At 38.9% G+C, this 24,096-nt stretch overlaps 1 protein-coding gene across 1 annotated transcript in view; it reads right to left on the bottom strand.

The window, feature by feature from the left end:
- The window catches only part of lcor (ligand dependent nuclear receptor corepressor), an 84,305-nt gene that overhangs the window by 33,896 nt on the left and 26,313 nt on the right, over positions 1-24,096 (bottom strand). The window contains exons 2-4 of the mRNA XM_065952530.1: positions 11,111-11,176; positions 3,015-3,094; positions 64-196 (exon numbers count right to left, since the gene is read on the bottom strand). Of these exons, the coding sequence (XP_065808602.1) occupies positions 64-196; positions 3,015-3,094; positions 11,111-11,176 (279 nt within the window). The remainder of the gene's footprint in view (positions 1-63; positions 197-3,014; positions 3,095-11,110; positions 11,177-24,096) is intronic.

Genomic DNA, 24,096 nt, shown 5'->3' on the forward strand with positions numbered 1-24,096 from the left:
ATATATATGTATTTGCACAATGTAATCCAAAAATGTGAAAAATAATGGCTGATGGTGTTGGACCTTTTTTGTGGAACACAGCATTGAGGAAGTCTTGGGCCTGTCTCTCCAGCCGGCTGATCCGAGACTGCTCCTGTTTGAAGTCTTCACACTCCGACAGCACCTGGCTGCCTCCACCGTTGTCTATGCCGTGATCCTACATTTGAACACAGAAAGTCAGTGAGTAAATACCCGATTTAAAAAAAAAATAGAAAAAAAACCCCACCCCAGAGTCAGTCTAGACAATTTGACAGCATACAATTATGATTGAACATTGAGATTTTGTAATGGCTTCCTCACACTGAACTACTGTATTGTGCTTGGATTTGCTTTGCTTGTACTTGGACTGTATGCTTGCACTCAGACACATTGATTGCAAATGGTTCACAAATGCGAAGACGAAGTACTAGCAGGGCAATTATGGCAAGAGGTTTCTGTTTGATGTCATAATGCATGACCGTGTTTTTATACATTTAGATTTTTAACGCTTTCTCTCACAACCCTGCACTCACCTGTGCACTTTGACTTGTTTGTACTACCCTTAGGATTATTGGTACCAGACATTTTCCCTAGCGTACTAAAGACATATATGGTTTGAGGATCTGGATAGAAGTCTTTACATGCAAGCACAAGCAGAGTTATTCCAAGTGCACACAGCAACTACTTCAGTACAGAAATAATAGAAAATAACGCTCCAAATTGCAAGACATTGCTTTTGAAAAATGACAGAAAAATACTTCCATATTAAGGACAACAATTCTGCATAATACTGATGATATTTAATGAGCTCTAGCAACAGTGTAAAGTTAAAAAGAAGTAGAAGGAACATACAACATGAGCTCACAAATCACTGATAAAAAACAGGGAGAAGACAAGAGGTGGCTCAATTTGGTGCTCAGGTGTTGGTAGTGGGCCTTTTTTAAGCTGACAGCCAATCAAATGTCTTCTTTTAAATATCAAAGCTGTTGAACCTGATGAAGGAACAGGTCTGCCATTTAGAGATCATTCTAAAAGAAAATAAATACTGCTAAGTTTGAACATGAAGTCAGACTGAATGGTAAAAGGGGCTTAACACCACTGTCATTGTTAGTTGTAATGAGTGTGCTGCCACTGTATTTACAACACTAAACAGGGATCTCGTTGTTGGTGTGTGTGTGTGTGTGTGTGTGTGTGTGTGTGTCTGTTGGCATTAAAGAACAGAGACAGAGATGAGAACGTTTTTTTAAGGCTTTCACTATTCCTCTCGCTCTCTTTATTTTACCCCCCCTCAGCTCTCTCTATCTGCTGGCAGTTTGCATGGCTTCAGATCAATGAATCAATGGTTCCCGCCCACTGAAGCTCCTCTGGCATTTCACAAACAAGCAGAGGGTAATAACAGGGAGACGGAGAGAGCTTTCAAGCCCTAAAGGATGAATAAAAGATTAAAAAAAATGTGTTGAGGGAGAAGAGGAATGTAATTAAGCCTGCTGCAAATTTAGTCTTATTATAATTTGCACGCTAAGAGTGGCTAACATAATTATTGACCAGTCAGAAAATACTGCTGAAAAGATATCCTGCAGTCTCCTGGGCTTTGTTTAATTGATTTTGCTCTGCTGATTGATTTTGATTTTTCCTATTCTGTTCAAATCCTATCTGCAATTATAGCATGAAACACAAGAACTTTATTGTGCTTTTGTACGAGTGTTGGCATGGTTTTATAACCATGAACAGAGACAGATGGGGGTTGAGTGAGGGGGGTGGTGGTGGTGTTGCAAGGATGTTTTTAGGAACCAGATGGCTGACCTCAGAGGTTGGACCTAGGTCAAGTTGAAAAACAAGCAACGGCTGAGGGGCAGGACGCCCCTCCTAAATCCTTCCCCTTCTCATTTTTCTTGTTCAATCACATCCCAAAAATAAAAAAGGAGATGGAAAGCATGAACAGAAAGGACCTCAAAATACTCGGATGATTGGAAAAGGAATCCATCTTAAATACTGCTTAACTTGGCATTTGTATCTTTTCTCGCAGATAACCCACAGAACACCAATTGTTCCTCATTTTGTATTTGGTGCTGGAGTGGATGCCTGTCATGGTGAATGGTTACACCAAATGGAGGCTTTGTCTGCAGCAGAAGATGCAGAAACAGCAACAACAAGGCCCATGTATGCACTTCTATCTATGCTGTGTGTATTAAGTAGTATTAGGTCCCCTAAACCCATTATTATTCTGCTCTCATCACTTTTTAGCCAATGAGAAACTCTTAAGAGGTGGCGGCACAGTCTCACTAATTTACACCCATGTCACCATCTTCCTCCTCCCGCTACTTACAAGTACACACACATATACATAGAACACAAGAACCTTCAAATCATTATGTCTCTCTTTCCTTTCATAAGCTAAATTGGGGTCAGGACCATGATGGTTGAACAAGACAAATAACAAGTATGCAAGAGGAGGAGGAGGACGACGAGAGACAAAGCCGTGTAGCGTCCAACAGAAAGCTTCAAAAATGGCGGCACACAAAAAGACACAAAATGGACGGAGAAAGGAAACTATTTCATACCCGTGACCAAGTCAGAAATGTGTTTTTTAAATGAGTTTAACATCAGGAAAAGAAACAATCTTTCCCTGTCTTTGTCAAACATGCTGTGTTCTTGTTAAGTTTTATTAAAGGCCATTTAATTTAATCATATATTTTCCAAATTTATTCATTGATTAAGTGACTGCAAAAGTGAACACTTAAAACCCTGATATTCCTTATGTTTAGACAATTCAGATGCTAAATGTGTTGAGATGAGTAAAAGTTTTTAAAAAATGTAGTTAATGGAAAACTGAAAAGCCAGAAGCAATGCAAAGAGTGCTACACTTTAACATGCATTTATGAAGCTTAGGAAAACTCCAGTAAACGTAACGGGGGGAGAAGAGATGAAACCAACCATGTCCAGCAGTATCGAACAGTTAGGACATAAAAGCTCTAACTTAAAATCTTGACTCGTACCTTGACTCTCTCACGTCTTAAGCAGCAGAAGAGACAGCTTTCATCAAAGGACCAGTCTGACACTTCTTCTGGCTCGCAGTCTGGTTGAGAGAGGAAAACAGATTTAGCATAAATTTATTTCAAGCTTCATCTACAATCTCAAATATACAGTAGGCTTTATCCCAAATCACACATGTATGCAGTTCATGAATTAAAATTTAGAATAAGAATAACAAGAACTGCAAAGAAAATCTTTGATTTCTGTCAAAATATCCTCATTTTAATTGAAGTTGATATATATTGAGTGTGTGTGTGTTCAGTGTGTATATGTAAGTAAATATTACTATTTTTTTGTGAAGTATTCATGTCCTAAAGCTGTATTATAGAGGAAGTAATTATCCGATTTCAAGACTGCGTTCTGTACATCAGGTTTGGTGAGATGATGAAATTCGCTGCTCTCTTTTGGTTGCTCAGTTTCCAGGCTTCTAGTTTAAACTTCTTCTTACCCAACAGTAAAAGAAAATACAAACAGTTCCCGATGACGGCTTTATGCCTACACATAGGAGACATGACCGTGCCATCAGAATAAAGACATTATGGATCTTTAAAAGAGGGTGCCTTACTTATGTCCTTGGTTTTTGACTGCATATATCTCAATCCAAACGCTAACTCTTGTTTTGAGTCCAGGAAGCACTCCTTTCTATGTATTTATCTTATACAAAGATTTTTATTTTTTTATTTTATACATGAGACTTTTGTATTATACATCTGTATTGGGTGTGCAATGATATCAAAAAACAGGTTGAAAAAGGTTAGATTTAAAACAAGCACAGGTCTATACCTGATCAAGATTTCTTAAAAAGATCAGATTTTTTAAATAATCCAACCACAAACAACTATCCTGCAGTCATTTCTTAACACCAAAAGTCAAAATCTGTGCATAAATGAAAAGATTAACTACAATTTGTGTTAAGAGTTACAGCGTGTTGATTGAATGGAGAGAGAACTCTTAACATTTACAATTTGAACAACGTTATGAATGAATAAGGATCTGCAATTCATTTGTAAGACAAAAATAAAATAAAAAAACATTTCATTTTTTATTACAAAAAAAAAAACAGATTTCATACCCACAATAAAAAGGAATGTGCTAATCAGAGTCTTTTTTTTTTTTTAAAGATTTATTTTGGGCTTTTTGTGCCTTTAATGCAGAGAGAGGACAGTGGATAGAGTTGGAAACCAGGGAGAGAGAGCGGGGAATGACATGCGGAGGGGGGCCACGGGTAGAGGCGAACCCGGGCCTACCACTCGAGACGAGAGTCTCAATACATGGGACGCACGCCCTAACCATTGCGCCACCAGCGCGCCCCCCTAATCAGAGTATTTGAAATTATTTCAGATACTTATTCATACAGAATTTAAACTATCTCAGCAATGAACCGTCAGTCATTGATGATTTTTATCAATATTAATCCTGTCCTTGTGGGTTTATGATTGATTCAGGTGATGTGTACTGTCAGTTCAGGTTTAGATTAGTTTGAGTTCAGAATTGTGTATTTATGCAGGTTTTTGTACATTTAAGTCAAATTGTAAGTGTATTTTAACCAGTAGAGAAGCTTCAGAACTTAACAAAAAAAAAAGAGAGAAACAGAGAGGAGAACGCAGTTGACTTGGTTACAGCTGAGCTGTTGCCATGGTGCTATACTGCCTTTTAAAAACCTATAGTTCAGCCAGAAAAAACACTGAATAAAAGAGACATATACAGAGAGAGAGCGAGAGTTACACCATAAAGGAGAGGAAGGAGAGAAGTAAAAGGAGTGTGTTGCTGAGAGAAAAAACAGAAGGTTGGGTCAGCTCCAGAGAGAGAGAGAGAGGGGGAGAGAGAGAGAGAGAGAGAGAGAGAGAGAGAGAGAGAGAGAGAGAGAGAGAGAGAGAGAGAGAGAGAGAGAGAGAGAGAGCTCAGAAACACAAGAGCAAATCAATATGGTCACAGTATACTGGGAACATATAGTTTATGTCACATCACAACCTCCTTTCTCCAAAATGTGACCTTTTTAACAGTAAAAAATCAGTTTCACATGTTTCATCCTTTCTATGTCATCATGGTCCTTCACCTCGCATTACAATAAGAAAGCTTTGACTTAAAAGGGTTCATTTAAAGTGATATATAAAATCTTATATGCCTTCCTTCACACTGACAAATTGCACAGAATATGTCAGTAAAGCAGATATGAGAAACGGGTAGACGAACACCCTCTAGAGCAAACTGAGCAGACAGAAATGATGACACAGATCAGTCGTACATGTGATGAGAAAAGAGCAGAGCAGCAGTTTGTCTACAGGGAGGTGGAATGTGCTTCTAGCGTGAACAGCAAGACTACTGCTCGGACAAAACTGGACATATATGACATGCGCCTCCATCTTTAGTGTGAGCCTGTCACTGGTTTCTACCTGAACTCCCTGTTTCATCTCTTCAATCTGTGTTTGTGTGTTGGTACACAAGCTGAAGTTCATACATTATTTGTCCCTTATTATCCAGAAGATAACACTTTTGGATTTTCTAATCACAGTCTGCTTTTTCCTTTGACACATATAGCATGGACATTTTATTTATCTCTTTTTCATTTTTGCTCTGCCACTTGCTGTATTGAAAAAGGTTAAAAGGTCAAGGGCTGCCTTTGAACCCTGCGGTTGTGCTGCTTACAACATCCCTACGAAGACACAAATTAGCTCCAGTCCCTCTGATAATGTGACCCTGCAACCTCTTACTGTGGTCAAGTTTCTCTGCGCCTGTGTGAGTATAAGCTTAAAGATGGTGATGGTGTTTACGTTAATATGAAAACCTGCAGGACTAATTTTTCTTTAGTTACATGAGTGTCACCACCATTATAGTTTAAAAGCCGGCCGTAGACCAAAGATTCTATAAAATGTTGGTAAGTGAATGTCATTTCTAATCACCAGATTTTAGTGATAAAAACTCAAAATCTCAAAGCAAAGACTTCTTTCTAAAATTGAGTAAAACACGCCCAATGGGAAGGTGCATGATTTGCAACCAAGGTACAAAAAAGCTGATAAAACACCTGCAGCTGGCTTAACAAGTTATATGCTAGGGATGGGAAATGCATGCAAAATATGACTTGATAATCACTGGATAATATTCAATGATGAGTGGATAATTAATCCCTTTTGCTTTCCCAAAAATGTGAATCCCACCACACAGCAGATTTGTAGCATTTTTATGTCTTCCTCCTATTACAAACCCACCTTTAAATAGCTGGAAACACCCACGTTTAATTAAAAAAGGGCACAAAGACAACATATTGAATGCTGAAACTGAGACATTTGACTACTTTTAAAAAATGTTATGCCCATTTCACATATGATCTAACACATTTCACAAAGGGTCATGTTTACCTCTCTGTTGTATCCCTTTCTCTTTTAACAACACTCTGTAAGTGTTTGGGTACTAAGGAGACCAGTTTGTGTAGTTCTGAAAGTGGATTGTTTTACCATACTTGCTTAGTGCTGAGGGATTTCAGCTGTTCAACATGTAGCACTATTTCAGATTTATTGATTGAAGTAAGAAACTACTTGCTCTATTTCAAGCCAGTTTCCCCCAATATGAGATGATGAGAGATGGCCACAACGCCAGTGTGCAGCCCGCTGCCTGCGAGTAGAGAGACGGGTTCCACAATATCTAGGGAATAACTGATGTTATGTGGACTGAATGCTGTGGATCAGTGGAAGAGTCGGTTGTGTCAACTGGAAACTTAGGGGTTCAATACCAAACTCCTCAGGTCCAATGTGTCTATTGGGGGTTAGAGAGACACTTAAGCCCAATTTCCTCCCACTGCTTCAATGGCAGCATATACTGCAAATGTGTATGAATGGGATTAGCTAACTGATGGCAACTTTGCATAGCAGCCATCGATGTGTGATTGGGTGTGAATGGGTAGGTGTGACCTGCAGTGTGAAAGCACTTTGAGTAGTCAGAAGAGAAAAGCGTTATACAAGCTCAGATCCATTTAACATGAAACGACCTTCGACTGGGGCTTTATGAAATGGAAGAAATGAACGCATGCTGTAAAACAACAGTTTCTTCTCTTTTTTTTGCTGTAGGTTGCTGAGGTTTGACTGAAATTAAGCCACAGCCTCATTGAATGAATGCAGACAGAGCAGACGAAGATGACTGGAGCTGCATAGCCTCAGGCGGCGCATGCTGCTTCATTGAAGCGCATTGCATAAAAACTTATTGACTTATTTTTAATTATGGATAATAACTAGCATTTTAGGATATAAACAATGTCTTTATCCATGTCATTATCCATGCCTTTCTGAATGCAGACTTGGATTCAGGCTCATCTCCCCCCCATACCATCATGCATGGTGGCTTATGAACTGTGATTATGATGACTTCCAAACAAGATTTCAGATTTGGACTAGTGAGACCACAGTGCAGGTCTCACTTTGCCTCAGTCCTTTTTAAATCAGCCAGGGCACATAAAGGACGGCAGGGTTTCTGAATCTATTTTAAATAGTATTTCCTCTTTGTATGGTAGAGTTTCAGCTTGTATTTGCGAACGCAGCGATGAGCTGTACTCACAGAGCGAGGCTTCTGGAAGTATTCCTGAGCCCATGCAGGGATGTCCATGACAGAATCGTCTCGTTTTTTTCATCCCCTTTAGATTTCGAGGATCACACACATCCAATATTGGTTTTCTGCCTTGTCCCTTGTGAACATTGCCAACTAATAATGCATACGGTTTCCTGCTAATATATCAATACAACATGATCATTATTTTTTACATTTAAGAACTTGATGAGGACTGACTGACAGCAGAAAAAGCAACCAGAAAGTACCCCTCGTAAAGCAGATTGCCATGGGGAATTCTGGGAAATTACAAATTACTGACGTGAAACATGATAAAAGCCCTTTGAGGGAAAACTTATTGGAAACAGCTTTTTTTTTGTCTTCAAGTGTGTGAAGGTTTCAATGCTACAACATCAAACTGTACTGTTGCAGGTTTACTGAATGTTGAAGGTGTGTGTCTGTGTTTTCTTTATCTAGTACTCGTTAAATAACCAAATACAGAGTGTATTATATGTGTTTGTGTGGCAGTGTGATGCATGAGTGAAAATGACGTTGTCGAGTCAGAAATATTCTAAAAATGCCTTAAGATGTTGGGGGAGGAGTCACATGATTCCAACACGACATATTGACCTCGTTTCTCAGAGAGAATAAGAGAGAGAGAGCGAGACAGAGAGAGAGAGAGAGAGAGAGAGAGAGAGAGAGCTGGAGGTTTTGGTGAGGTTGGGCTCTGCTGGCTTTATTCTCATGTTCGATTTGTGTCACTCTGAGCAGAAAACCTATCAATAAGATCAGTTGTATACCTTCATTTTTGTCAATGATTACGTGCCTTACTTCCCTTGTGGCTCTAAGGCTCTCTGTTGCTTAAATGACATGCATACATGCATACTGTTATTTAAGGACTGTGCATTGACCTAGAGATAAATAAATAATAGCATACATGACTGCATACACAGAACAGCTCTAACAGCATCCTAAATCCAGGTTTTTTTTGTACATCGCTAAGGCTTTGTGATTTCCACTTCTTCACACTGACTATTTCAGTTTGAGTTTTTATAATTTTATTCTCATCAAAATGAAGTAAGACAATGTCTTATGTTTGTTTGCTGATAAGAAAGTGAACATAACCACCGTGACTTCCCCCAATGGTTTCTAGTGGACTGTGTTAAAGCCTCAGGTTTGGCATTTAGGTTTCTTCATCTTTGTTATTTTAGAGCGACCATATTTAGAAGGTTGGTGGAGCTGGAAGAGAGTGAGGGGTTAGCGGTCAGGTCAAGCTAGCGCTAACTTTTACAGCTAGCTGCATCAATAATTTAAGATTATTGTGATTGTGTGTGGTTATTGTTTACTTAATTTTTTGTAAAAACAGGTATAACAAAGGTTTCAACTGGAACAAAGAACATCCAACCATGAATGGTGTATTTACAGCAAACGCCCAGCAAGAGGGCCTTACGTATCTCCTGCTTTATTATATAACTGTACATGGGACCGCAATTTACAAGACTAGCATGATGCCATTTTGATGGAGATGTTAAACTAGTGAATGAGAGCATTAACACATTAAGGAAATGTTCACTGAGAGGATAAATCAAGTGATAAGAAGGCCTTTTTTCGCCTTTTTTCACGTGCTTCTTTCTGGAACCAAAAACATCTCCCCCTGCTGGCCTTTAGAAAGGATGCAGGGTTAAGGCGACATCGGTAACGCACATCGGTAGGTAATCAGTGTTGATAAATCGTACATGTTCTTAACCAGCAGGCTCGTGCATGTTCGGGGACATCTGCATTCAGAAACGCCTCCACTAAACCATTTATGGTAACAACACACCTCTTTAAAAACCACGTGAACATATTTACCTCGGCGGAATAATACGAGAGCAAAGAAAAGGAGCTTTATAACAGAAATGGAAGTGGATGAGGTTGAATAAAAAATGGTAATACATAAATAAATAGATAAATAGATAAAATAAGGTTAGTAACTCTCGCGCTAAGTGACACAAGAACAAATGCTGCATGAGAGAAGGTGACAGGTCAGAGGAGAAAAGACGAAGATGAAGTTTGAGATTAAGCTCAGTGCAAAAAATAAAACGCATCGCGGCACAAACGCGAGAGGCATTTGCAGCTGGAGCATAACAGAATAATCCACAATTTTACCCAAGAAGGGTACATTTACAGCGTCTTTTTTAAGGTTTTGGAACTAATTTAGGCAACACGTCTGTTCCAAACATGACAAATAATTTATTTGGGGTTTTTAATTAAAGAAAACTTGGAACATGCATCTACGGTGAGACTTGATTCAGGCGTGCTGTGACACTCGTAGTGCTTTTTATTTGTAGTTTCAATGTTCTACCGCTAGATTCTGTGCGTAAGCATGCTCAGAGCTGTGCTTATATTTACACACATTTCTAAGTAAAAGTACAAGTTGATAAATCCTACTATTTGTGTGGGAATGTTCTTACGCACAGAACTGTGCTTATGCACTGTTGATAAATGAGCCCCCTGGAGGCTCAATCAACTTCCAATATCAGGTCTCTTCCCAGAAATAAAAAAGAAAATCTGAAAAAAAAACATGAGTGTTACATCCCAACATGGCAACACACTTGTTTTGTTTTTTCATCTATGTGTCAAGCAGCAGGAAGTGTTTCTTACTGGATCCATCTGTCTGAGTCTCCTGTAATGATCCTCTAGCTGCCTCTTATCTCACTGTGTAAAGCCGTCAAAACAGAAACTGAAAGTCATCCAAAGGAACTAGAGGAAACTGTTTAAACTGAATATAAAATCCTGTCTTAAAAAAGCTGATCAGCAAAAATAAAGTAAAGATGGGGCAGACAGAGCGTTATGCAAGAGTACAGTCTTCCAGTGTGATTAGGAGAGCTGCTTTTGTTTGTGCATTTGGTCATTAACTACATTAATAGCTGACGCACACATGTTGACGATGAGAATGTAATCTGCCAAGTTTAAATCAGTGAAAACACCATCACAATACCTTAATAAATGTTCATGCCATATTTTCCTCTTCCTCTCTTCTGCTCTTTTCAGTGACATATCGGGTTTGGCATTAATTAAACATGTCTGTTTTATAAATGAATTATACTGTTATGTTTTCTAAGCTGTAAAATAAACAATGTCTTTATAATAGATTAATAGATAGATGGAGAGACGCTGCTACACACTTTCACTTTGGTATTTACATTGAACACACATCAAACACATTCTCCCACAAGCTTGAGCAAGACTGTAGCGGAGCTTCTGCAAAACAAATTAAAGCCTGCATGCAGAAAAATGATTTTTTTTGCAAAGTGCATACGAAATGTCAAAGGCCACCAATAGAAAATCAAAAACTAAATCACTATTGGCAGAAACCTTTCAACAATTTATTTTCTTATAGCTGTGTATGTATTTGTGCATACGAATACATATTGTTTAATTTGACATTATAGTTTGTAACCCACTAAGACTGATCTCTATTCTCTATGTTCTCTCTAAGATGTGTGAATTTGTGCAGTAAGTTTGTGTATGTGAGCATGTTTACCTTGGAAAAGGGTGATATCTTTGACTAGTCCCGGCCCAAACAAGCCTTCCAAGATGCTTTCAAAACCTGAGAAAAAGTGGAGAAACGTGACATTAATTCAAGCTGACATGTTTATCATCAAAACAACAGAAGACTGCTGCTTAGATACTGATTGTAGCAAATAAAAAATAATTACTGTCACACAGGATGCAATGACTTCATAAATGTTTTTTATATATATATATATATATATATATATAGCAAGAACTCAATAAATCATTTGAAAGATATTTGAAGCATTATTCTTCTTCTTTTGAAGGGGGGATGGGGGGGTACTTAAATTATGACGTTTTTCCCGTAGGACATATTTCGCTGATGCACAGCCTCCAGTGCACCCAGCAGCAACCAAAACCAAAAACCAATAATAGCAGCATAAAGCAGTTTGTATTATTAAATCATGCTCTGAATTCAGATGTATTTTCTGATCAATTAGATGAATACTGACCAGAACAATATTTTTTAACATATGTATGTTGTGTGTACCGACGTCCACATTAAAAACACATGAAATGAAAATACAGAATGAGTGAAGAATGATTAGAAGGCACATAAAACAAAGAACAAAGACTTTTCTTCGTCAAACATAAAACACAAACACACCTACATAGCTACAAAGAAGGCCGTGTGATGCTTATTATTCATATATACACACAATAGACACACACCCACATGTGCGCCTAAACACACATAGTGTCGAAGCATTTATTAGTCAAATGTACAAAAGACCTACACACAAGCACACACCCTCGTCTTGCTTTCCAGCTCTTAAAAGCGAATTAGTGCTTTACCTAATACACCAGGCTAATGTCACTCACTTTTTTATTAACTGTAAATACCCTCGTTCGGCTGTTGCTTGGCAACCTCATACAGAAGAGAAACATAAATACATATTGCAATTTTCAACCTGACCCACTCCCCTCCCCCACCCCATCCTCCATTAAATGGAAACAGAGGCAGACAGAGAGAAACAGAGACAAAGAAACATGTAGGTGTGTGTGTGTGTATAAATGCGTGTGTGTGCATTTATTCCGTGGAATTGAAAGGTTAACGGAGCACATACAGTCTCTCTCTCGTACACACAGACACACACACAAATGCACGCAGTTCAAGTGTAGCCACTTGTCAGGCCACATACTTTACATTGCAGGACAAAAACTATCAGCATGAAGCACAGTCTGTATGGATATTTATTTATCTTTTATAAAATCATTACAGTAGACCTCACAGCAGCAAAACATTAGCTCCTACAGCGACGTTACAAGCAACAGACAGCAACGTGTCAAAGAGTCAAGGTCTGTGGAGGAGTTTTATAGGTCTGTGCTCAATAACTTGTGATAGAAAATATGTGGTCAGTTATTAATCCTCTTTCTCTCCTTTGTGTGTCCTGCTTCAGGATGTAATGTTTGAGTAATATACTGCAGACTAGTCTGTAAGGAATAAGGCAAACCATATTCTTTTAGTCTGGTCTGTTTACAGTACCAAATAATGGATTCATTGAGGGTGTTTTCATACATAGTTGAACAGTATTATGGGAATATTTGCCTTTTTTATGAAACCCTATCAAAAGGAAATGGAGTAATTAGACATGGTATTGTAAACAAAACATTTCCCTGTATTTCAATTTGCATTGTAATGAATTTGATATTTTTTATGTTGTAAAATTCTGATTGGAGCTCTTCATAATTAATGTTGAAAGTAAACATCCTTAAACTAAAGCTGAAAATCAACCTCTACACTCCTACACTACAGAACTTTATCTGATTACCCTGCATTTGTTTATATGCTGTTTTTTTGAAGGCACATTTAATCTTTCCCACACACACACACACACACACACACACACACACACACACACACACACACACACACACACACACACACACACACACACACACACACACACACACACACACACACACACACACACACACACACACACACACACACACACGGCAGCTTTGGATTGAACTATGAACTCTACGAATTATTACTTGCTCCACCATTATACAATCCCAATGGGCTGGAGTTTAATGCCAAACAATTCAATATTTGTTACCCTAACGGGAACTGCCCAGTGTTTCAGCAGCCCATATTCTAAAAATTAAAATAGTCCTAATAATATTCCATAACAACAAAAGCCCATTTTTTCAAATCCCTGGAAAAATCTTTTGTCAACATCCCCCTTCAAAAAATGTTACAATGCTCAGACACCTCTTAAGATGTATAGTGTAAGATGCTAGAGAATGTATGACTGTATGTCTACAAGAGTTCCTACAAGTATAGAAGTACAAACATTCATGTGTGGGTGCATGTGAAAATAGAGAGACTTTAAAGCATACTGTATTTTGGGATTGGTGCTTTCTTCTGCCAATTCAGCACCATGGACAGAGTCACCCCAAACTGCTGCAACAGCCTGAATTCTTAATTTCTTGGATTTTCTATTGGGCAAACTGGCTTTTTTTTTTTTTTACTATTTGGAATTTGTGCTGTCATTTAAGCAGCATGGCAACACTGTGAGGGGGAAGTACACAAATGTAACAGCTCATTGACATGTTCATTACACTTCTTAAAAGGGGGAAAAATCAACACAAACAATAGAGACTTTTATGGACTGTGTCGCACAATGATTGAGTTTATTTCTGGGTTAACCACAAGCTTCAGGAATTAAATCATGTGATCACATCTCAGAAGGACAATATTAAAGCTAACACTTAAGAAGACGAATAGACGAGGCAGTTTTTTGGGCCATACCTGCCAACAAAATATAAAAATACACCTGTCATTTTTGTTCTGATAGGCCAATGCATGAAACTTTAAACCAAAAGTTTACCTTGCAAAATGACTAATAAACATTAAGAACACCAACAAACACTTACTGTCATATTGAACCACAGGGGTGAAATACCAATTGCTTCAAATTGTTTCAACTCGTCTTTTCAATTGTTTCAGCTAATTGAAGTAAAATACCAAAAAATCAACTTTAATGTGCTCGTTTTAAATCAATGAGGCCATTGTTGATTATGGGTTTATACTTGCAGAAATGCCAGTATGTTGCATTTAGTCGCATTAATCTGATGTGTGTGTGTTTGTGGAGCCAAATCCCTCATTAATACTTTGTTTCTTTCAGTTTATGCTGGCCCAGCACCAGGAACAAATTCAGTTTTGTTATTCTTTAGATTCCAGCAAGACCTATCATTTGGTGATGGTATGCTAGGCACATCACCTTTCACATACTAAGCAGGAGGAGGCTTGAGAGTGGGGGCACCACCAAGAAACTGAGGCAACATGAGGCAGAAAATTAACAAAACACAACACCATCTGAAAATCATTTTTTTTCCTTTTCTAGATATGTAGGAAAGATTGACCATCAAAGCCAGTGACCAAATTATACAAAACATTTACTTTGATGTTCCAAAACTAGTATAAGCAGAAGAGAATCCTCAATTCAGCCCTTGTTGTGTCCGCTGAATCCTTATTGTTTGTTTTTTAACTGTCATTAAAAACACAGAGCCTAAAAAAAATACTTTTTAGTGATTTAAGATTAGAGTGACATAATCCTGTGTCAGGGACAGCATTACAACTTTGCATGAAATTTAAATTCTTATTTTGGTCATTCAAATCAGCCACATGAAAATGTCACTGGCAAGGATACAACACCTCTCCTCTTATCTTGCTTTCTTAAAGTAATTCAGCACTGCATAAGTAGAAACACACACACACACACACACACACACACACACACACACACACACACACACACACACACACACACACACACACACACACACACACACACACACACACACACACCACAAAGTTCTCTTAAACCTGCACATGCAAAATTCATGCGGCCTACAAAGGCAGCTTTGATAACAAAAATTCGGAAGCTTCAAAGAATTTTCAAAAGCTTCAAATGTTTTTCCTTGGCTCCAGCTGCCAATATTCACAGGAACACAGCTATGCTTTCAAGTCAAGGGGAAATAATTAGGGCTGCATCGCTGCATTGTGAGAAATGAGCTCTGAGACTCCAAGTTACACAGGCCTCTGCACTATTTGGGCCATAAGATGCAGAGTGTTTCCATATTTAAATTGACAGTCGGTCACATGTGCACCCCCAGCAGTGGCCAGCGTAAAGTAGAAGATGACCCCCCTCAAGGCAGAGGCTGCCATTGGACAGATGAGTTCTAGGATGTTATTGGACAAACGAGTTTAGGGGATGTGATTGGCTAGATGGGATTACAGCCACAGAGTCTCCCGAGCCACAGGCAAAAAGCTCCAGAAATGTAGGTCAGTTAGTGAACGCACTGTGGGCCCAAAAGCATTCACACATGACATGGTTGAGGGAGAGAATGCACATACACATCTATACATCGAGCATCATGGGGCCTGGGATTCTGTCAGTGTGTTATGCAAAAATGCACACATATACACACATACACACACACAGAGCTGTACCCAATCTCTGAAACGTCCACTGTGTCACATCGTTTCACTTCAGCGTCCGGCAGCACAGCCCAGAGCAGTGTGACACAAACTTAGGGACTCACACATGCACTACAACACACATTAAAACACACACATGCATGGAGAGAATCACAAGACACACCAGAAGAAACAAAAGAAAACTCATAATGCAAGATTCTGAACAAATTTGACCACATGAACTGTATATTGAAATTAAAAGATTGAGGATATTTTCTCATGTGTCCAAGATTGAAAATACCAAAAAAATGAACCATAATCTCTTTTAGTTTCAGAACAAACTTAGATGCCTGGAGGAGGATCAGCAGAACCCCGATAAACCTAGATGCAGGCATGTTAACATCCACTGTCTGCAAGCAAAGGAAGTCACTGATTTGATTTTCCCACTAAAGCCTCCTGCAGACAATGAGTTTGAAGTATAATCTATTGATACAAGAATCTCAATAAACCATGCTGTTATTGATACATATAGCTGACGTTTAATAAAAGGTATATAGGGTTTAATATGACTTGCAAACATCATTTAGTGCTAAAATTAATCTGCACCTTGTTATTGATTTTAACAGGTAAATGATCAAACCAGTCCCTTATACTCATTGAATTGTCCGAAAATGAAACTGAAATGTACAGAAGTAAAAACAAATTTTGTCGCAAATATACACTTGTGGTGAAGTGAAACAGGATATTAAAAGGCACCACCTATAGCAACATTTTCAAAGTAGCAGTAAATATGCCAGTTCTTTTTTTAACATAACAATGCACTAAAACCAATCACTTTGAGTAGAAGCCCCTTTCATTTGGTGAGTAAGGAGCAACTCAAACCTTAATCCACGTTTTGCCTTATTCATGAGTAGAGTCAGTTAATAACATCAACAAAAGATTCTGATTTCTGATCTATTTTGTTTGAAGCTCCACTATAGTGCCTGGGATTCTTATATTATTCAAAATTACAAGGCAAGATTATTCGTCCCCTCCCCCCGTTAACCAATGGTTGTGGGAAAATGAACAATGCAGACAATGCAAGTGAGATGGTAGCCATTAGCAACCAGTATAGGTGTACAGGAGTTGCACGTTACGTCTGTTCTATGAAATGTGGAGGACCACCAGATGCCAAATCTAGTAATTTAATTGGCTAAAGCATGTAGATTGAGATAATCAAATGGAGAGATAGAGGAACACTGGAGCAAGAGACCTGAGGGTATGGGGGGGGGGGGGGGTAATCTGAAAACAGCCTGGATCGGCTGTTTTGAAGTGTGCTGTTAAACTGTGGTGTGACAATGGTGGCTGAGTTTCATCGATATGATAAATCTGTTGTTAGTAAACACTGACCTGACCTATCTATCAGTTAGGCTCCCGCAGAGACAAAAACAGAGTAAACGTGGACTGTGTCAGAGAAGAAACCATTACACGTTTTGTTTTGGAAAGAACTTTGCCAAATGACGAGGAAATGTTTAATCAATTTGCCTCAGTGTGGACATGACAACAGAAAAATCCATTTAGGACTGCATCAAAACATGTAAGGGGGGGGGGGACATCCGGAGTGATGTTGGAGCACTGCTTCGCTGTCTGTTGAGAGCAACTGAGCTATTCAAAAATGTATTCAGGCTATGCTTGTCAAATCAATGCACATACACACATACAAACATGGGAAGAAACATCATCTTTCCCATTTACAACAGCTGTGGAGAGACGCCAAACACCGGAGGAAGCAGTCAATGTGAGAATGAACAGGGAATGCAGAGGGAAGGAAAACAAGGCCTGCAGAGGAACGGGGACCCAATGTTTGGCTTTCTTGTCACCATTTGACATAAACTATATATAGTACTGCATGCGCATTCATAATTTAGCATGACCCAGGTCCACAGAACAGGGCCCCCATGCTTGGACATGATCAAATCAATATCTAATTAACCCTAACGGGGATCTGGCCTTTAGGGAAGAGGAAGTGAAACAACATGGAGGAGAAGGGTAGGGAGGATCGACAAGGCAAGTTAGCTTAACACCTTAGACCTGACACCTTTTTCATACCGAAATTTACCAAAGAGCGCAATAACAAAGCGACACCTTGCTCCATCTTTGTGCTTTTACATACGACCAAACAACACAGTCATATTGGATTCCCAGTGTGGGATTTTACACAGGGTTCCTGCGTTGTTGAAGCACAAGAGGTGTGACTTGTAAACACTTACATTTCCCCTCTGTTAGGCCTTTGTTACTACCTCCACAGCTGGACTTCACCCAAACATTATTCCTCTCTACCATTATAAGCAGAATAAAAGCGTGTCAGTCCCCCTTGAACATGACAGAGTTACAGTTTGTGGTGGTCGCATTTTCATCCCATGTTCATCTAAAACCAATATCAAAGACCTAGTGGCGACAAAAGCCACCAGGTCATTGATGTCGCGTTTGTTCCATTGCGTGATGTGGACTGTGTGTTAGCAAAGAAGTTGCACTCACACACAATCTGTCTCGCAGAAGAATCTTACAGGACCAGGATGACTTACCAAAGACTGAGGCCAAGGACGCAAGACACTACAAGAATAACTATGGTCAAAACTGCTCATGGTTGAACGACCATTGGCCAGCAGCTGAAACTCGCTCGTGGCAAAGAAACACGAATAGGTCTGCCTTTCTCTTCAATGTTACTGTCTGAAAGCACTAGAGCTCCACTCGTACATTTAGATAATATCTTAACCAAAGCCTAGCTTAAAACATGAGGAAAAGTTTGTAAGGAAGGAGCTGTAGCAGTCTGGCATGACAAAATCAGTACAGCCGTATGAAAAGGATCTGATGATACTGGTGATCTCGCCCAATCAGTGGATGTTGGAGATGCTAATGAAAAAGCATGAATTAAACAGTTGATGCTTGGTCAGCTGGTTCAAGCACAGCTACAGCGCTGAGGCCTTGTCTCGGTCTGCTAATGTGCTGAAAGCTCTCTGAAGATGTTAAAACAAGCCTTTGATTTTTAAGGGAAAATAAAAAACACGTGAAATACTGTAGCCATGGGGGCTTTCTGTTACCAATATATTATATACATTCCCATGTGAAACCCTAAGGGCTACATTCCCAAGTTTTCTGTACAGTCTCTCTACAGTAAAGCACTATTAAAACTGTACACGCGGTACAACCCTAAGTTCAAATCTTTTCCTTTCATGCAAAGACAAAACAATCTTGGTGCTCAAGGGATCCAGGTTAGGAATGTAGCATCATTTTGCTGCATTCCCAACATGTCAAATTAGCTGCAAAGGAAAACTCAGATGAACATTTTTGGTAAGTGTTGTTGCTTTGTTCGGACATTGATTTTCTTGGTAAAAGAATGGGTGTGAGTGTTCTTATCCCAAATTGTTGGAAGCCAGCAGCAGATTTTTATAATCTCCGCTCTCCAAATTAGCTCCAATTAGAGACTGAGACATTTTTCTTCTTAGGTAAAAACAACAGAAACCCTGTATCCTTTGCTCTTTGACCCTGTGTATAATCTCTATAAAGCAACATCACAGGCTTATCCACTCTGGTAACAGTGAGGGACACGGCAAAGGAGTCAGGATTTGGAATGACACGGGGGCATCACATGACAAGTCAGCAACCAGAAACGCTAAAACAGAAATTTACTGGCAGACTAATGCATTTTTTCCACACGTTCCATATTTAATGTGTTTTGGATTCTCCTAACAGTGATATACTACACAGTATGTCTAATGGGGTACATTGGGCATTGGACTGCAGAATGAAATGTACAGTTAATCTTAGGGTTAATCTTTTTCATGTCTAAGTATGTTTCTTTGCATGGTCAGCCTCCATTTTAACATCACACACAAAGGAGCCTGAGCCTCAGTGCTAGCTTCTGCTAATGTACTAAAATGCACATTATATATAAATTATGATTAGGACATGGATTTTAATCTTTAGGAGAAGAGGTTTAAAAAAAGGCAACTGTAGAATTAAGAAACATAGTTTTTCCTTTGGCTATTTGCAGTGCATTTTTAACCATTACCAAAATCTTGCAAAATAAAGAGTCATTTAACCAAGGCCAATTCACAATTCACCAAATCCTTTTTTTCTCTTCAGGGCCAAACTTCAGTAAATCATTTTTTGCCAAACAACAAAAGCTTGTTTACACAGTCACAACCACCTCTGGCAAAGTTTGAGCAGTGTGGTTGTGCATTTACAGAATGATTGCATATATATTTGTAAGTGTGTGTGTGTGCGTGTGCGTGTGTCTGTGTTGGGGAATGAGGGGGAAAATTAATAAGCAAATATGTGCATGATTGGTGTGAAAGTACACAGAAACTCAAACAAACTGCAGGAAACACACACTAGCACACACATTGACTCACACACACACGAAAAGGAAAGAGACACACCCCCTAAACAGAGTGTGTCGATTCAATCTGACGGCTTCTCAGCAAACCAAATCCCTAATCTCATCTCATCTCTCTCTCCCTCTGAAGTATCCGGTGATGAGCTCAAAGGAGGCTGATGTGCGCTGGCAGCTATTTCTGTGACTAACACACCACCATCACACACACACACACACACACACACACACACACACACACACACACACACACACACACACACACAAACACACGTTAAGAAGAAAAACAATGTTTGAGTAATCGTAATTGGGCTGTGCCTCAAAAGAAGGTGAATCATGACCAGAATGCACACATGAAACAGTGGATTTTGAAGTTTTGCTGCCATGGTATTGTAACAGTCAGACTTGTTACATTTGAACATGGTCATGGCTCAGTGAGGGGAGGGGAGTGGAGGGAGAAAATTAAATAGGTCATGCTCCCTGATTGGTTGACGAATCAGCCCCTAACATCAAAGAGCAGCACATCGGATGACTGTATGTGTGTTCAGCAGATCACGCTCCTCTTCAACGCACACACACAGAAAAATATATGTATGCAAGAGTGATTTTAAAAATGGTCAAGGCAAATTTGGCTACCTGTTTCCCCCATAATGCATTGGGGCACTCAGATGGGGTGTGGTGCTGCTATGAAATGGTGCTCGGTTTTCCTTTGAGTTTGCTTTGCTGCAGCCTAACAGACGTCACAGCGAAAGGAAAGGGAAAAAAAATCTGTCCAATTACTTGTCTAATTATCTAATTATTTCAATTATGTGCCTGAGAGCAGGAAGGAGGATGAAGATGGTCTTTGTGTTTCCTTTTGTCCTCTGTGCTCCGGGTGACGACACCTGGAAATATTATCTCTCTGCATTGGCCTCCTGCTTTTGATTCTGATCTGCCTGTGCATATTTGACTGCCTCATTTCTCCATACTCTGAATTAAATATGCAATTAAGTGTTTGATTTGCATGTTTTTCTCCTTCTACACCCAGTTGGAAGGAGGACAAGAGAGAAAAGAAGGAGGTGCAGGTATATGCAAATGCTAACAAGAAACAAATTGGAAACAATTACAGGAGTGATGGGGGAGTTTTTGTGTTTGTTCAAATGAATGAGTTTGGGGGGGAGTAGAGGGGTGAAAAGCACTGAAGAGAATGAGAGTGGTAATTGGTGTGTTCTTATATTGGGTGCCAATTAAACTAATCAGCCTAAGTGGTAAACAATAGTTAAATGATGGAGTAAAAGACCTGAGAGAACAGACTGCAGGAATACAGACTGGACTGACACTACTGGGATGAACTGATTAAGTGTTCACAATCTGCTTTTTATTTCAGTTCTTGAGGGTTTTGGAGTAGAAATTCTGTTGCTTAACAATGACATGTATGTAATTTAAAACCAGCATTCTAAAACCTGCAGCCATTTTAACATATACTGTGTTTGGGGTCTAAATAGCCCAAAGAAATAGACCCAATAGATCCAGACTTCATTAACAAAAACAATAACCTGACCTTGCAGAACAAGGTAGTTTCTGGTTATGCCTTCACCTGTTTGTTTACTTTTATATTGTATGACTCTGGTATTTCAAATTGTTTGTGTGGATATAACACATTCATAGTGTAACAAACAACAAATACAGAAAAAAAACAACTGATCAGGGCAGTGTTTTCTGTGTAATCTGATAGCTTTGAAGAGAGCAATGTAAGGGTTCATTCTGGTGAATCTAAAATCGTTTTTCAACTTTTTGCTTTTTATTTTAAGTTAAATGGAACCTCTCTGTAATGTTGTCAGACAAAAAGAATAACAATCGGACCCTCTCACTGACAAAAAAAAAGAAGAACTTTTAGTAAACGCACTTCAATTTGGGGAGATTTACCACCAAGGATTACATTTCAGCCACTACAGACCATTTTGAATCCATCTTTTAAACCAATCTTTTTTCATTATTGGTTGGATTTTCTTTGTGTAAAAAAATTACTAATTGAAATAGAGCATAAAAAACTAGGCATAACATGCTAAGTTAATAGCTGGAAAAATCAAACATGACACAACAAATCGAGGGAAATCCCAATCTGACTCTGATCTGCACAAATTAAGCTCAGTTAAGCATTCTTAAGTGTGTGGAGCTCTGAGAAATCCACCACGCTTATTTAAAGATAAAGGGACCTCAAATCGGATTTATTTTGACTCAACTCTAACAGCAAAAATCTCTAAACTTGGCAACATGACAGGTGACTAAACATCTGTCCAAAGTGGATATGAACAAGTCATGTGACTTTTGTTTACAAGCCTGGATTCCCCTGCACATGGTCAGTTTGAGGCTAAAGAAGGCTAACGTCTGTAAGTATGAATGCACCTCTCACCCAAAAAAAAGAATAGACGAGAAGTGGGATCTTAGGAGGTTCGACTAATAACGACAAATAGGAGAAGAACGTGGAAAGTTAGCCGGTTGTGTTGGTTAAGCTTTTCTAAGGGTTGGTGCTTGCAGTCAGTCCGGGTGCACTGGCACCATCTGCACAAGCGGTTCTCAACCATCTGCCTCTGAGCCCGAGAGTGTACTGGAAGGGTTTCCAAATTAACTAACATGCTTTACCTGCCAACATGCCCTTAATGCCAAGAATGAGTCTATTGGCAAAAGCACTGCTTTTTCCAGAAGCAGATCTGATCTATTCAGTCAAACATCCTTCATACTTGTCTCCACTTTCCTCTAGATTTGTTTTCTTATACCCATCATTTATTACAACAATGGAGAACCTCTTGTTTGCAACATATGCTAGGTGTTTGATGTTGACCAGTGACCGATTTGATGACTTGTTAGCTGATATTGGTACAAGGATTTTTTAAATGGACACCAACTACCACCATTCACTTTCACGAACTGTCACACATTCACTGAAATCTGGATTTCTGTTGTGGTAAGAACCCAAAATGAACAGATTTTGCTATTTGATTTATTAAGAATAAACTGTCCAGAATGATGTCGCAATAAATACATCAAGTTGCTGTTTTGAAAACATTTGGAATTTTTTACGTGTAAAAAACAAACTCAGTTATAAGATCAGGAATGAAAACATAGTGTCATACAACTTCTGAGTTGAAATTCAACTGATGCAAATTGAACCCACCTTGCAAATTTGCATCTTTGCATTAACATTTTGTATAATCACAATGCACAAAAACAAAACTTCCCTTTTGGTTTGAACACACGTGAATGCTGTATGTCTGCTCATCAGCATCAGATAGACCTGTATTTCTTTATATATGAATACAAGGTATAGTCTTAAATCATCACCGCTCTTTCTTATTAAAGTGACTTCATGTCCTTTATATAAGAAGTGCTTTTTTGAAGAAAATAAATTCAAAGCACTAAATAATTCAAAGTGACTGACTTGACGAGACAGGGGGTGTTGAATGGGTCAATGTCTGGGTTTTTGTTGGCAGTGGCCTTCAGTACTCCAGCACATTGACACATGAACTGTAGCGACACTACCAAAAGATCAAATAATGATGATAACATGCAATACAACAGAGCTTTCATTCAGCTTCCTCTAAAGAAACTTATTTTATTTTTTCAAGTAGCCTACTTCTAAGACCTTTGATCCCTACATTTTAAATAGGCATAATTCTCTCCTTCCTCATGAAAAGGAGAAGAGTTTTTTTCATTCTATTGCCAGTACAGGTTTCTCTCCACATACATGTGCAAGGTCGAGTGAACGATGGAAAAAACATTGAAAATTAATGTCATACAGAGTTAACAAAACAAGAAATGAAATGAATTATAGCCCCCTTTTTTGATGCCTTCAACGTATTTTCTTGCTCATTAACATCTATTTAAATTCATGAAAAGAATCTAAAAAGTCAGCTTGCAGCTCAGAGGGAAGACATTAAAAGAAGGTTTAAACTATTACTGAGACAGAGACCTTGCCTTTTAAAGACAACCTTGCTTCTCTGCACCGAGGTCCTCCAACAAACACTCGAGATTTTTATCATTTCTAAAGGGCAGCAATTTGCAATCCACTGGAAACAGAAACCTTTCAGATTGAAGAGGGCAACACACGGCCCTCCCTCTGTCCTTGAATTTATCTCCTCTTTCATGATTTTGGCTGACATCGTTGCCCCTG

The sequence above is a fragment of the Labrus bergylta genome, chromosome 1, assembly GCF_963930695.1.
Source record: "Labrus bergylta chromosome 1, fLabBer1.1, whole genome shotgun sequence".
In the NCBI taxonomy this organism is placed as follows: domain Eukaryota; kingdom Metazoa; phylum Chordata; class Actinopteri; order Labriformes; family Labridae; genus Labrus; species Labrus bergylta.